Source organism: Pan paniscus, chromosome 4 (genome assembly GCF_029289425.2).
Source record: "Pan paniscus chromosome 4, NHGRI_mPanPan1-v2.0_pri, whole genome shotgun sequence".
NCBI lineage: Eukaryota > Metazoa > Chordata > Mammalia > Primates > Hominidae > Pan > Pan paniscus.
The window spans coordinates 86,169,899-86,184,575 of NC_073253.2; the positions used below are offsets into that span (position 1 = coordinate 86,169,899).

At 35.8% G+C, this 14,677-nt stretch overlaps 1 protein-coding gene across 1 annotated transcript in view; it reads right to left on the minus strand.

Annotated features, from left to right (window-relative positions):
- Nucleotides 1-2,405: 2,405 nt before the first annotated feature.
- LOC117980325 (putative uncharacterized protein C5orf17) overlaps nt 2,406-14,677 on the minus strand; it is a 241,524-nt gene continuing 229,252 nt past the window's right edge. The window contains exon 5 of the mRNA XM_063604740.1: nt 2,406-4,524. Coding sequence (XP_063460810.1) covers nt 4,352-4,524 — 173 coding nt within the window. The 3' untranslated portion in view covers nt 2,406-4,351. The remainder of the gene's footprint in view (nt 4,525-14,677) is intronic.

The following is a 14,677-nucleotide window of genomic DNA, read 5'->3' on the forward strand; positions in this document are numbered from 1 at the left end:
TGCAGTTATGACTGGGTTAATCGGGTTAATCATACCCAAGCAACGTAGCTGTAACACAATGAAATAGGTTTGAAGGACTTTTGAAAAGGCAATAGCAATGTCTACAATGTATCACTTGCCAAACACACACACCCGTTTTCTCATACAGACACCTTCAAAAATATCCGTGAATAGATTTGTCATAATCCCACCATTTTCAAAGGGAGAAAAATCAATGTTTATTCCAGATGCTGTGTTAAGCTCTGTTTCCAGGATCTCTGCTGTATCAATATCATCTTAATTGGATTTGTCATCTCTCTTCATATTCCAGGAACATGACTAATTGCTAAGATATCTACCTCTAAACACACAATCTATAATGAAAAAGAAAGAACAGAATATGTGCAATGACCCACCTCAGTTAATGTGCTGCCACTTAATGGGATGTTAAAATATTCAGTGTGTCAGGTTAATTGGAAGGTAGGAAGCTTAAATGTTTAGCAAAATAATGAAAGTAGAAAGATAAAAATAAAATAATAAAAGTTCTAAATAATCAAACTAACATGTGATGTCCAAAAACATTTTTAAGTAGGACATAATTATATCACTTTTGATATTCTATTTTGAATTATACTATGCTAGAGTAAGGAAGGTGGAGTAATTAGGGCTAATTACTGGGAAAAGCAATTTGAAGATTTCTTGAAGAACTAAAAAAGAATGTATCATTCAACCTAACAATCCTTTTAATGGGAATGTACTCCAAAGAAAATAAATTATTCTGTGAAAAAGAAAAGACACCTGCACTCGTGTTAATTGTGATACTATTCACAATAGCAAAGACCTGGAATGAACCTAGGTGCCCATCATTTAGGGATTGGATAAAGAAAATGTGTTATACAAGCACCATGGAATAATATGCAGCTGGAAAAAAGAATGAAATCGTGTCCAATGCAGCAACATGGATTCAGCTGAAGGCCATTACAGAAAACCTAATACCACATGTTCTCCCTTATAAATGGGAGCTAAACATTGGATGCACATGGACATACAGATGGACCACAAGAGGGAGGAAAAACCATAGGGGGCAAGGGTTGAAAAGCCTTTGGGTATCTATTGGGTACTATACTCACTGCCTATGTGATGGCTTCAGTGGTACCCCAAACCTCAGCATCATGGAATATACCCTTGCAACAAACCTGCACATCCACACTTTGATTCCAAAATAAAAACCGAATGAAATAGTAAAGTAAAAATTTTAAAATAAAAAAGAAGTCCAGTCATAGTGAAACTCAATATTAAGCAGTTAGATTTGCTCAAAAAGTTCTGACAAAAATTAATAACCATAACTTTTGGTTGGGACAGTGGAAGAGGCGACAAAATCAAGCACAGAATAGATGTTCTTGAATATTAGTGGGATTTTTTGCATGCATGTCATCATTCACATTTCAAATCTATTATTCATTCTTAGCTTTGAATTTGTGTTCCTACAAAATATGGTAGGAAGAGTACATTCTTTCTAATTAGCTAGATGAATTTGTGTAAAACAGGTGTTTTTTCCTTAAATGTTTGAAGGAATCCACAAGTGAAGCACATGTGCGACTGGGGTTTTCTTTGTGAGAAGATATGAAACTTATGGTTTCAATTTTATTGATAGCACATTATTCAAATTCCTTATTTCTTTTGGTTGCAATTATATCTTTTTAAGAAAATTATTTTTCTATCTAAATTAAAATGTTGTAATGTAAATCCAGAAGCTTAAAATATGTATCATCATTCTCAATTCATTGTATATAACACTTGGGCTTCCTAGGATAAAAATATCAATACCAAAACTGTATTGATGTCATTCAAAGTCCATGTGGCCATGCCATTATTTTCAAACATCTCAGTTAGTTATTTTCGTTAATAACTTTCCCTGTAGTTTCTAGGACAGTTTGTGTTACTGGAACGTCTATTTCAAGGCAGTGTGGAATTAGAAGTAAAGAATAAAATTAATCTTTAATCACCTTTTTCTTGTATGTTGCTATTAAATGAAACAATATTGGAATTAATGGTCATGACGAAACTGAAAACATGTCACATGGCTCAGTGAATCTTTAACAGGTTTAAGAGGGCTTCTATTTCTGCAAATTAATTATCTTCACTGTACCTTTCCTAAGGATCATTTCTGATAGACTCATATTTTCTGAAAATGTAGTTGGAGCTATGGATATCTAAGCATTTAGGGTTTTAGTACTTTATTTGATAAATACAGCAGTAAAATGCAAGTGCCCCACGGCAGCAGTTGTGTACTGTTTGTTCACACCGTGCCTTTTTCTGCACTCCACATATATCATCCAGAGAAAAGACATTTTACAGGAAAAGGATATTTTATAGTTTTTGAATAGAAGGAAACATAAAATAAATTAATAATATAAAAAGAAACTGAAGAAAAAAGAATTTTCATGTTTATTGTCATGTGATTTGACATTTGGAAAATCAAATGGGTCTACCTGAAAAGCATGTGATAACTGATGTTTAGAGCTCATGGAATGGGTCATTGACTACTTTATCCAAATGAGTCATGGTCTTTTTTCTACATTGACTAGTTTATACGAATACATATAGAAGGAGTACCTCCTCAGTAAATTTCAAAAGTAAATCCCATATCACTAATGTTCCATTAAGAAGGTTAAATTTAATTGCATGTAGTATTATAGATCTTATCTTTCTATTTCCCCAACTGACAATGAAAATGTAATTATTTTTGAAACAGGATAATATGCTGTAAATGTCTGACCTTTCCACAGTTTAAGCAATAAAGCTCACTCCAGGGTGTTTTGTTGGAGCATAATATTAATATACCTAAGCTACACTGACTTTTGATTAAATGTGTTAGCATATTACCAACAGAATATCCCTGAGGTGTTTTAAAGGATCATCAAGTATCACATGTAGAAGGATTGCTTAATATTTGAGAAAATTAATTTTTCTACAATTTTGTTTCCCTATCCGTATGAAAATTTGTGAACATATACTTTTATTTACATGCTCATTTTAGTATAGAATATAAAATTTCCCCAGCAAAATACAATCATATTTTCATACTTTTGAAACATTGGACATTTCTGTTCCAGTGGATTACTGCAGATAGATAACTATTACACATGTAGGAGAAAACAAATTTTATACTAAAAATTGAAAGGCTTTAAAAATTGTGAATTGATAGTTTCAACTCTATTCATTCTTGTAGTGTAAACAAGCAAAGAAACCAGACATCACATAGTGGGCTAATTCCAAAACTGTTTAAACATGAGCCATTATCACAATTTAATGTCTAATGAATTCTTGCCATTTTCATGCATTCAAATTTTGCACTATATAGAAATGTTATCTTTTCTTTATTAGTTGTAAATTACATATGATCCTTAATGAAATATTTATATTTTATTGATAAACCAAAGCCACACTCATGTGCTTTGTGATCTAAAATGTTACAGACATTATAGTACAAGAGCTAACATTCACGAATTAATTTACATGAATTGACATATGTGATTAATTTACCTCGACAAACCCATAAGGTACAGTGATTAGTTAAATAACATAATATGAGGTCCTGTAACAGATAAGGCCTCAAATAACAGTGGCTTATTAAACAAAATAGAATTTTTTTTTTATTCATTTGAAGTGTAAGTGAGGGATTTCAAATTAGGACTCATTTCCACTTAGTCATTCAGGGACCCAGGAGGAGTACTTCACACTTCAACACAATATTGCTGTGAGCTTCAATATTCAATAAGCAAATGGGCAAATGGGGAAGAGCAAGAGACTCACACAAATCGAGTTACAACGAGCCATGAGCCAAGGTCTGTTCACATGTTGCTTATTTTGACTCTGTCACAAGATAAAGCCTCAGAAACAGAGAACATTATTACTGTAGTATAGGGAGATGCATCTTTCATTTGTGCTCTCAGCCACTACCATTTTGCTCTTCTGTTCACCAAGTATCAATTTTATTATCACTTGTTTCCACATGTAGAACATGCTCATTCCTTCCCTGATGAAGATCCAAGGTGTTTCCAACAAGTTTCTGCATCCAATTTAAAAGCTCCAGTTATCTGAGTCTTTTCTATTAAATGGAGGTGTGGCTCTAAATATATGAAGCCGGAAGACTAGGGATTTGTTCTCAGTATATGCAGTATACAATGGTAGAGTACAAGCAAGATGATTGCAATTAACTTCCCCATTATGAAAATAAAATACGGAGACACACAAGAACAATGATGAAATCCTGCTAATGAGAACTCTTGTATGAGAAGTCTTGTTTTCATAAGAGTAGGGAAAGACATGATTACAACCTAATTCTGCTGTTTGGAAAGAATTCTCTCATTCACTTATTTTTTTGTGGCCCCTTGCTCAGCTTTCTGGAATATTCTTTGTCCATTCCTCTGTGGCCACATTTAAAGTGAATATTGAAGCACAAGTCTACTTTTTGTGGGATTTTCATCTCTCTTATTTCTTCTTGTACATGCCCATTTGAAAACTCGAGGGATTCTTTAAGACCTGTAGAGTCAAAATATTTTTTAGTTAGAGTCGGTACTTTCTTTGCCATTATAATTTCTTCAAAATAATGGCATCCTTCTGATTTATTTCCTTCTAGTCATTACCCTACACCATTCTTCAATTCTTGATTTTTTGCAAGTAAGCATACTAGAATTCTATAGTAGAAAAACATTTAAAGTATATTCATTGATTTGCTTTTGAATTCTTTTCTGTGCCTTCATAAAGAAATGACAGCTATCTTGAGGCAATCAGACTTGTGTGGAAAGAAACACCCTTAAACACATTTGTGTCTCCAAGATGAGCTTTAATTGGCTGTTTGAACACCAAGTTTTTTCTTCCAATTTATTTCTGTTCTTCAAGGTGAAAAAAGAGTCACTCTTTCTTTTTTTTTTTTTTTTTTAAGACAGAGTGTTGCTCTTGTCCTCCAGGCTGGAGTGCAATGGTGCAATCTCAGCTCACTGCAACCTCTGTCTCCCAGGTTCCAGTGATTCTCTTGCCTCAGCCTACCAAGTAGCTGGGATTACAATAGCCTGCCACCACACCCGGCTAATTTTTGTACTTTTAGTGGAGACGGGGTTTCACCATGTTGGCCAGGCTGGTCTCAAACTCCTGACCTCAGGTGATCTGCCCACGTTGGCCCCAAAAGTTCTGGGATTACAGGCATGAGCCACTGCATCCAGCCAAGAGTCAGTCTTTCTAACTGATGAGGCCGCACATTAGTTAGCAACTTCTATTACAATATGTGTTATTATTCGATTTCCAGATGCAAAAAAAAAGATACCAACTAAAGTTATGTAAGGTACTTAGTGTTCCACAGCTATTAGTACTGAAGGTAATATTTAAACATGGCCATTTTTTCCTAAAGAGAGAGTGTTAGGGCATTCTTGCACTGCTATAAAGAAATATCCGAGGCTAGGTAATTTATAAAGAAAATAGATTTAATTGGCTCACAGTTCTACTGTCTGTACAGGAAGCATGGCATCAGCATCTGCTTCTGGTGAGGCCTCAGGAAGCTTACAGTCATGGTGGAAGGAGAAAGGTAGCAGGCATGTCACATGACGAGAGCAGGAGCAAGAGAGAGGAAGACGTTCCAGACTCTTTTAAACAACCAGATCTCACATGAACTAACTGAGGGAGATTGCCAAGTGGATAGTTTAAAATCATTCACGAGAGATCCACGGCGATGATCCAATCCCTTCTCACCAGGACCCATCTCCAACACTGGAAATCACATTTGAATATAAGATTTGGAAGGGACAAACATCCAAACAATATCAGACGCAGCAGACAACAATATCCCTGCTCCACTATCCCTCAAATTTTTTATCTTTTGCCCATAACATCTCTCTCTATCGGGGCTCAAATAAGCTCAAATGTCCATCTCCATAACACAGAAGTGAAACAGACTTTATCATACCTGCCCCCCCCCCACGCACATATTCTTCATCAGTTCTTACTACGGGTGTCATCAGATCCAATTCTTCCTTTATATCTCAATGAAAAAATAGAAGTCCTTTTGCACGTAATTTTCCTGAAAGGCCTTCTGGAAGTGTATGGCGTTAACATTTCATCTATACTCACTGGCAAGTCCAAATTTCCTCTTTTTCTCTTTTCTTCCTTTTCTTTTCTTTAATATGTAATAATAGTTCATTTCTTTTTAGTGCCCACATTTTTGCTTTTGTTATTATTTTCAATTGACATAATAATTTAAAATATTTATGGGGTACAGCCTGTTATTTCCATACATGTATGCTATGTGTAATGAGGGTAATTAGCATATCCATCACCTCTACTATCTAACATTTCTTTGTGCTGGAAACATTTAAAATCTGCTTTTCTAGCTCTTTGAAAATATACATTAAATTGATGTTAATTATAGTCACCCTTTAGTGCTATAATTGAACAATGAGAACACTTGGACACAGGGTGGGGAACATCATACACCGGGGCCTGTTGTAGGATCGGGGGGAGGGGGGAGGGATAGCATTAGGAGATATACCTAACGTAAATGACGAGTTAATGGGTGCAGCACACCAACATGGCACATGTATACATATGTAACAAACCTGAACGTTGTGCACATGTACCCTAGAACTTAAAGTATAATAAATGAATAAATAAATAAATAGAAACTACTCAGAAAAAAAAAAAAAAACACTGGAACTGATTCCTCATGTTTAACTGTATTTTTGTATCCGGTAACCTTTAAGTCCAAATTTCTCTTAGATAGCCGGAACAGCTTTTGCTATACGTGCAGATCTTTAAACATGTGATAAATTTGTATTTTTGCATTTATATTTTAAAATCTATCCACAAATGTTAAGTCTAGGGAAATATATATGTGTGTGCACATGCACACATGTGTGTGGCCACATCATATATTTCTGTAGCAATTTAGAGTAGAAAAATATTTTGAGTAAAATAATGTGATATATTTATTATATATTTTCTCTTAAAATCATTATCTTCATTTAAACATTGTAATATTTTCTGTGTCCATACTTGGGAATTAGCAGATTCTCAGAAATATTTAAAATGAGCATGTCAGGCCTCAACACTAAAGATCCTAAGTCAGTAAGTCTGGAAGAGAGTCTGCCCCTTGATATACCATATTTTTTTTAAAAAGCTTTGTAGTATATTTTGATATTTCCAGTGGAAAACCAGTGCTTCCTTTAACTGTCTAGTAGGCAGAATATCCCTTCCACCTCAAATGTCAATGCCCTAATTTCTGGAACCTGTGAATATATTATCTTTCATGTCAAAAGGGACTTAGTAAATGTAATTAAAGTTAAGGTCTTCGAGAAGGGGAGATTACCTGGGATTACCCAGGTGGGTACAATCTAATCACATGAATCCTTAAGACCAGAGAGCAATTTCCTGCAGTGGTCAGAGGGAAGTGTCATTATGAAAGGAAATCAGTGAGATTTATTATTATTATTATTAAATTATTTTTTGAGACAGCATCTCAAAGTGGTATTAAATCATTCTTTGAGACTCTGTCCCCCAAGCTGGAGGGCAAGTGGCATGATTATGGCTCACTGCAGCCTCGACCTCCAGGGCTCAAGTGATCCTCCTGCCTCAGCCTCCTGAGTAGCTGTCACTACAGTCACACCCCACCACGCCTGGCTTATTTTTATATTTTTTGTAGAGGCTGGGTTCCTCTGTGTTGTCCAGGCTGGTCTTAAGGAATCTGCCCTCCTTGTCCTCCCAAAGTGCTAGGATTATAGGTGTGAACCATCACACCTGGCCCAAGATGTATTAATTATTAATCACTGGTTTTGAGGATGATGGAAGGGAACATGGAGCCAAAAGGAATATGGGTGGCCTCAGGAAACTGAAAAAAAGAAAGTAAATAGATATCTCTTACAGTCTACCTCCCTACAGCTGCATAGGTAGGGATGCAGCTCTACCTATTTGTTGATTTTAGCCCCGTGAGATCTGTGTTAAGACTTCTAATGTACGCACCTGTAAGGTAATAAATTTGACTTGTTTTAAGCAATTAAATTTGTGGTAATTTGTTATAGTATCAATAGATAACTAATACTCTGTCATTTTGCATATTACTTCACCTTAATACCTGATTTTATTCTATTTCTTTTTAGATGGATATAACATTTGTATTTAGAAAAGGAAAATAATACCCTAATATCAGCACCCATCTTATTTTTAAATAAACATTGCATGGAATTTTAGGTTTTTACATAACTGTGGATGGTGAGTGAATTTTTTTATTGCCTCCAAGATGGCAATTAAGATACAAAGCTGAGGGCAGAAGACATACCTCCTATACTAAAGTAAGACAATGATATGAGACATTTTCTCCAGGGCTTATTTACCAACTTAACTTATGCTGTGACTCACAACTTTCAACCTATTTTCCCTTTCTGTCCATGTAAGCAAAGAGCTTAGGAGGAGGATGAGACAGAAAAAAATCATTGGACTCAGAGTTACTTTTTTGTGGAATGTTGTTTGCAGCACGTAGGAGCTGCTCAAGAAAACCACCAGCAAAGTTTTTTCATGTCTAAAGAGGGGATGCTAATGCTCCTTCTCTGCTGCTTGATATATAGCCACCTAAATAAATGATTCCAGCTGTGGGACCTTATTTAGAGAGGAAGTTCTTCAGAGAATTTGACACGGGCCTCTTTCAGCGTGACGGCTTTTGTGAACATAGAAGCTGATGTCTTCTTCTCAGTTTGATATTCCTGAAAGCAGAATTGTTGATGTGGCCTGCATCAGTGTACTATGGTAGAAATGGGAACAGAAAGAAAGGAAACTTAGAACTTCTCATGGAACATTAAGAATGAACTTCGTGGTGAAGACAGAAATTGTAAGGGTATGATGACAGAAAAGATATTCTCCATTGTGCCTATTTTTAGCATGGGCTTGGTTTACAGGAAGTATGTGATGAATATGGTATGAATCTTTGCTCTAATGTAATGCGAAAGGCGGAATAAAAACGCATAACAATGTTCATTAATTCAGTGCAAACACAGAAAATATGTTTTTTTAATTATTATACTTTAAGTTTTAAGGTACATGTGCACAACATTCAGGTTAGTTACATACGTATACATGTGCCATGTTGGTGTGCTGCACCCATTAACTCGTCATTTAACATTAGGTATATCTCCTAATGGTATCCCTCCCCTCTCCCCTGACCCCACAACAGGCCCCAGTGTGTGATGTTCCCCTTCCTGTGTCCATGTGTTCTCATTGTTCAATTCCCACCTATGAGTGAGAACATGTGGTGTTTGGTTTTTTTGTCCTTGCGATAGTTTGCTGAGAATGATGGTTTCCAGCTTCATCCATGTCCCTGCAAAGGACATGAACTCATCATTTTTTATGGCTGCATAGTATTCCATGGTGTATACGTGCCACATTTTGTTAATCCAGTCTATCATTGTTGGACATTTGGTTTTATACCCTAATTATAGCACACCAAATTGTCACTAAAGTAATGCATGTTTTAATATAAAATTAAAAAAATGTTTCATAGCTCATAAATGAATATGCAGGAAAATGTTAATTGCCTGAAAAGACAGTCATAGTTAAAAATAAGAATTACACAGACATAACTAAATTAATTGATAATGATAATAATGGGTATAAACATGGACTTTTATTACTATATGATAAATCACTAAAAATTGATTTTGTTTCAACATAGCCACACTTTTTAAAATATGATATTTATCTTCAAATGACCTTTCCTAAGAAACAAACTATCGATAGTTATGTAAACATATTGCTAAATAGTTTCATGCTTGGGTAGCTTTTTTTCTATTTAAAATTCGTTACTTTGTACACTTAAATGGCAAGATATAAACTATCTAAAATCTAGCAGTCATTTGTTCTTTTGGCTTAGGATTGACTTGGCGATGTGGGCCCTTTTTTGGTTCCATATGAACTTTAAAGTAGTTTTTTCCAATTCTGTGAAGAAAGTCATTGGTAGCTTGATGGGAACGGCATTGAATCTATAAATTACCTTGGGCAGTATGGCCATTTTCACGATATTGATTCTTCCTACCCAAGAGCATGGAATGTTCTTCCATTTGTTTGTATCCTCTTTTATTTCCTTGAGCAGTGGTTTGTAGTTCTCCTTGAAGAGGTCCTTCACATCCCTTGTAAGTTGGATTCCTAGGTATTTTATTCTCTTTGAAGCAATTGTGAATGGTAGTTCACTCATGATTTGGCTCTCTGTTTGTCTGTTATTGGTGTATAAGAATGCCTGTGATTTTTGCACGTTGATTTTGTATCCTGAGACTTTGCTGAAGTTGCTTATCAGCTTAAGGAGATTTTGGGCTGAGACGATGGGGTTTTCTAGATATACAATCATGTCATCTGCAAACAGGGACAATTTAACTTGCTCTTTTCCTAATTGAATGCCCTTTATTTCCTTCTCTTGCCTGATTGCCCTGGCCAGAACTTCCAACACTATGTTGAATAGGAGTGGTGAGAGAGGGCATCCCTGTCTTGCATCAGTTTTCAAAGGGAATGCTTCCAGTTTTTGTCCATTCAGGATGGGTTTGTCATAGATAGCTCTTATTATTTTGAGATACGTCCCATCAATACCTAATTTATTGAGAGTTTTTAGCATGAAGGTTGTTGAATTTTGTCAAAGGCCTTTTCTGCATCTATTGAGATAATTATGTGGTTTTTGCCTTTGGTTCTGTTTGTATGCTGGATTACGTTTATTGATTTTCGTATGTTGAACCAGCCTTGCATCCCAGGGATGAAGCCCACTTGATCATGGCGGATAAGCTTTTTGATGTGCTGCTGGATTTGGTTTGCCAGTATTTTATTGAGGATTTTTGCATCAGTGTTCATCAAGGATATTGGTCTAAAATTCTAAGCCAAAATAACAAAGCTGGAGGCATCACGCTACCTAACTTCAAACTATACTAGAAGGCTACAGTAACCAAAACAGCGTGGTACTGGTACCAAAACAGAGATATTGACCAATGGAACAGAACAGAGCCCTCAGAAATAATGCTGCATATCTACAACTATCTGATCTTTGACAAACCTGACAAAAAGAAGAAATGGGGAAAGGATTCCCTATTTAATAAATGGTGCTGGGAAAACTGGCTAGCCATATGTAGAAAGCTGAAACTGGATCCCTTCCTTACACCTTATACAAAAATTAATTCAAGATGGATTAAAGACTTAAATGTTAGACCTAAAACCATAAAAACCCTAGAAGAAAACCTAGGCAATACCATTCAGGACATAGGCATGGGCAAGGACTTCATGTCTAAAACACCAAAAGCAATGGCAACAAAAGCCAAAATTGACAAATGGGATCTAATTAAACTAAAGACCTTCTGCATGGCAAAAGGAACTACCATCAGAGTGAACAGGCAACCTACAGAATGGGAGAAAATTTTTGCAACCTACTCATCTGACAAAGGGCTAATATCCAGAATCTACAATGAACTCAAACAAATTTACAAGAAAAAAACAACCCCATCAAAAAGTGGGTGAAGGATATGAACAGACACTTCTCAAACGAAGACATTTATGCAGCCAAAAAACACATGAAAAAATGCTCATCATCACTGGCCTTTGGAGAAATGCAAATCAAAACCACAATGAGATACCATCTCACACCAGTTAGAATGGCAATCATTAAAAAGTCAGGAAACAACAGGTGCTGGAGAGGATGTGGAGAAATAGGAACATTTTTACACTGCTGGTGCTGCGATAAAGACACATGCACACGTATGTTTATTGCGGCACTATTCACAATAGCAAAGACTTGGAACCAACCCAAATGTCCAACAATGATAGACTGGATTAAGAAAATGTGGCACATATACACCACGGAATACTATGCAGCCATAAAAAAGGATGAGTTAATGTCCTTTGCAGGGACATGGATGAAGCTGGAAACCATCATTCTCAGCAAACTATCCCAAGAACAAAAAACCAAACACCACATATTCTCACTCATAGGTGGGAATTGAACAATGAGAACACATGGACACAGGAAGGGGAACATCACACACTGGGGACTGTTGTGGGGTGGGGGGATGGGGGAGGGATAGCGTTAGGAGATATACCTAATGCTAAATGACGAGTTAATGGGTGCACCACAACAACATGGCACATGTATACATACGTAACAAACTTGCACATTGTGCACATGTACCCTAAAACTCAAAGTAAAATAATAATAAAATAAAATAAATAAAAATAAATAAAATCTAGCAGTCATTTAAAATACTGGTTCTTCCCAATAGTCAATATATGACATGATGGAATCAAAATGAAATAAAACACATAAAGTAGTTCAGAATTGAACTGTTTATGTATGCTCAGATGTGAAATAATGACATTAGCACTTAGTAATTTTGCAAATAGCATTGTATGGTTTGACATAACAACAGAATGGCCCTGTTCATAAATATATGGTGATGATTCATTTAAAAATAGTGTTAACATCTGAGGGGCTTAAGAAAATAAGCATATACTGAAAACACACCTATGGAGATGAGCTGTGTGCCCCTGCTAATTTTAGACGGATTTACTTAAATCTAGGAATTGGCTGGCTGACAAATGATCTAGGTTGGTGAATAACTGAGGTAACTCAATTCTGTTCCATGTGTCTCTCTTCTGTCTTCCTGAAACCAGTAGGCTATCTTGAAAATGCTCATCTCATAGCATTGGCAGAAAGTAAGAGCACAAGCAGGAATGCATAAGCCCCTTTTTATAGCTTCTGCTTGCCTCATAACTGGTCAATAATCTGTCTGCCAAAGCAGGTCATGAAACCAGGACAATGTCAGAGTGAATGGGCACTGCAATGTTACACGGCAAATATGATTGTGGGGAGGGGTGAAAATTGATGACTTTTGTATAACATAGTCAGACTTTAGCTGCAATTATTCATATCTCAGTCACATTGCAAAATAGTCTTATCCTTATTCCAGAAACCCCAAATATTCTCATAACTGCAAGGAAATAGTCCAGGAATGTGTCATCTATATCTATTTCATAAGTGAGTTCTCTTGATTTGGGGAATCTGTGAACTAAAAGGACAATGTATCAGCCTCAACAATCAACAAACATTGGCAAACAATGGCAATAAACACTCCTGCTTGAAACATAGAAGAATGGGAGGTACATGGCAGTATTGTCTCATAGAAACTTTTCAATCTCACCAGGCAATTTTTGCCAGGTCTTTTGCACCAGTGGTAAGATGTGTACTGTGGTTAGGTCTTTGCTCTGTAACCTGGGCTTGATTCCCCACTTGATTGTATGTAATGAGCCTTGGCTATGTTCTATAGGACAGTGATAGTTATTTTTTCCATCACCCTTCATAACCAGTTGTGAAAATTATGTTAGGAAATGTATCCTTTAAGCAAACTTCCAGCCTATCTCTTAACAGTAGAAATATGGGAGAAGAAGCAAGTATGATTTTTAACTTGTAAAGTATCTCAAGCCCTTTTAGTTCAAGTTAGCACTACTTTAATCAGTACAAGCAGACTCAAAAACTTTGTAGGTATTCTCATGACTTTATTCCATGCCTGTTGGCAAAACTCACATGCATCATTGTGTTTGAGATATTTCTTTCCATAGATTTCATCTCTGCCTTTTGGGTCATGGCAGGCTGCTAGAAAATCACACTACAAAGAGTCCCGCAGCCCTTTTGGTACAACTGAGAGACTCCACTGGGTATTCAGAATTCTTAACTAAAGGGCCCATGGACATACCTTAGATGTGATATTTTCCATGAGTTGTTTTCTTACATTGAAAATCCTTTATTGGTGTGAGAGGCGGGGCTGAGAGAATAAGCACAATTTGTATTCGTCAACCTAGAAAGTTCTAGATCCTCTTTACTTGCTCTAAATGATGTTTGAAGGCTGCCTTTTTGTTTTGTTTTAAGCTCAACTCTGTGAAAATTGGAGGTCAGACATGTGAGTTACTTCTCTAAAAACAACTTTATTGAGGTATAATTTACATATCATAAAATCACTCATTTAACGTGACAGTTCAGTGATTTTTAGTAAACTTACCAACCTGGGAAACCATAGTTTTAGCATAATTGTATCACTCTGATAAGATTCCTAATGCATATTGACACATGATCTCATTTCCACTCACAACTGCAGATGACTACATTCTGTCTCTATAGATTTGTATTTTTAGGACGCTTGATAGGAACAAAATAACAAAATATGTGGTCTTTTCTACCTGACTTCTTTCACTTTGGTATAATGTTTTTGAGTTTCATCCATGTTGTGCCAATGATTAACTTTTTGAACATGTCTGCACACACACACACTCACACACACATATATGTACACACACACCCCTAACTACTTCATTGGGGGTGAATTTGCAATTCCTGTCTTTTATACTTCTTTTTTCTATATTTTCCTCAAAATTTCAAGAGACTTTAAAGAATAGCATGTGCTATTCATGTATATGTGAAACATGTCACAAATATTTTCTCCCCAGTTTATTATATATCTTTGTTTGCTTATTTTTGTTTTATTTACAACTTTCTTATTGTCTAATTTATAAGTATTTATTTCTAATGCCTCTAGATTTTGATATATAGTTAGAAAGCATTTTTCTATATTCAAGGATTATATAGATCCTCTTGGAGGGGATAATTGATTGATAACTTTTTTAAATGTTTCTATTAAAA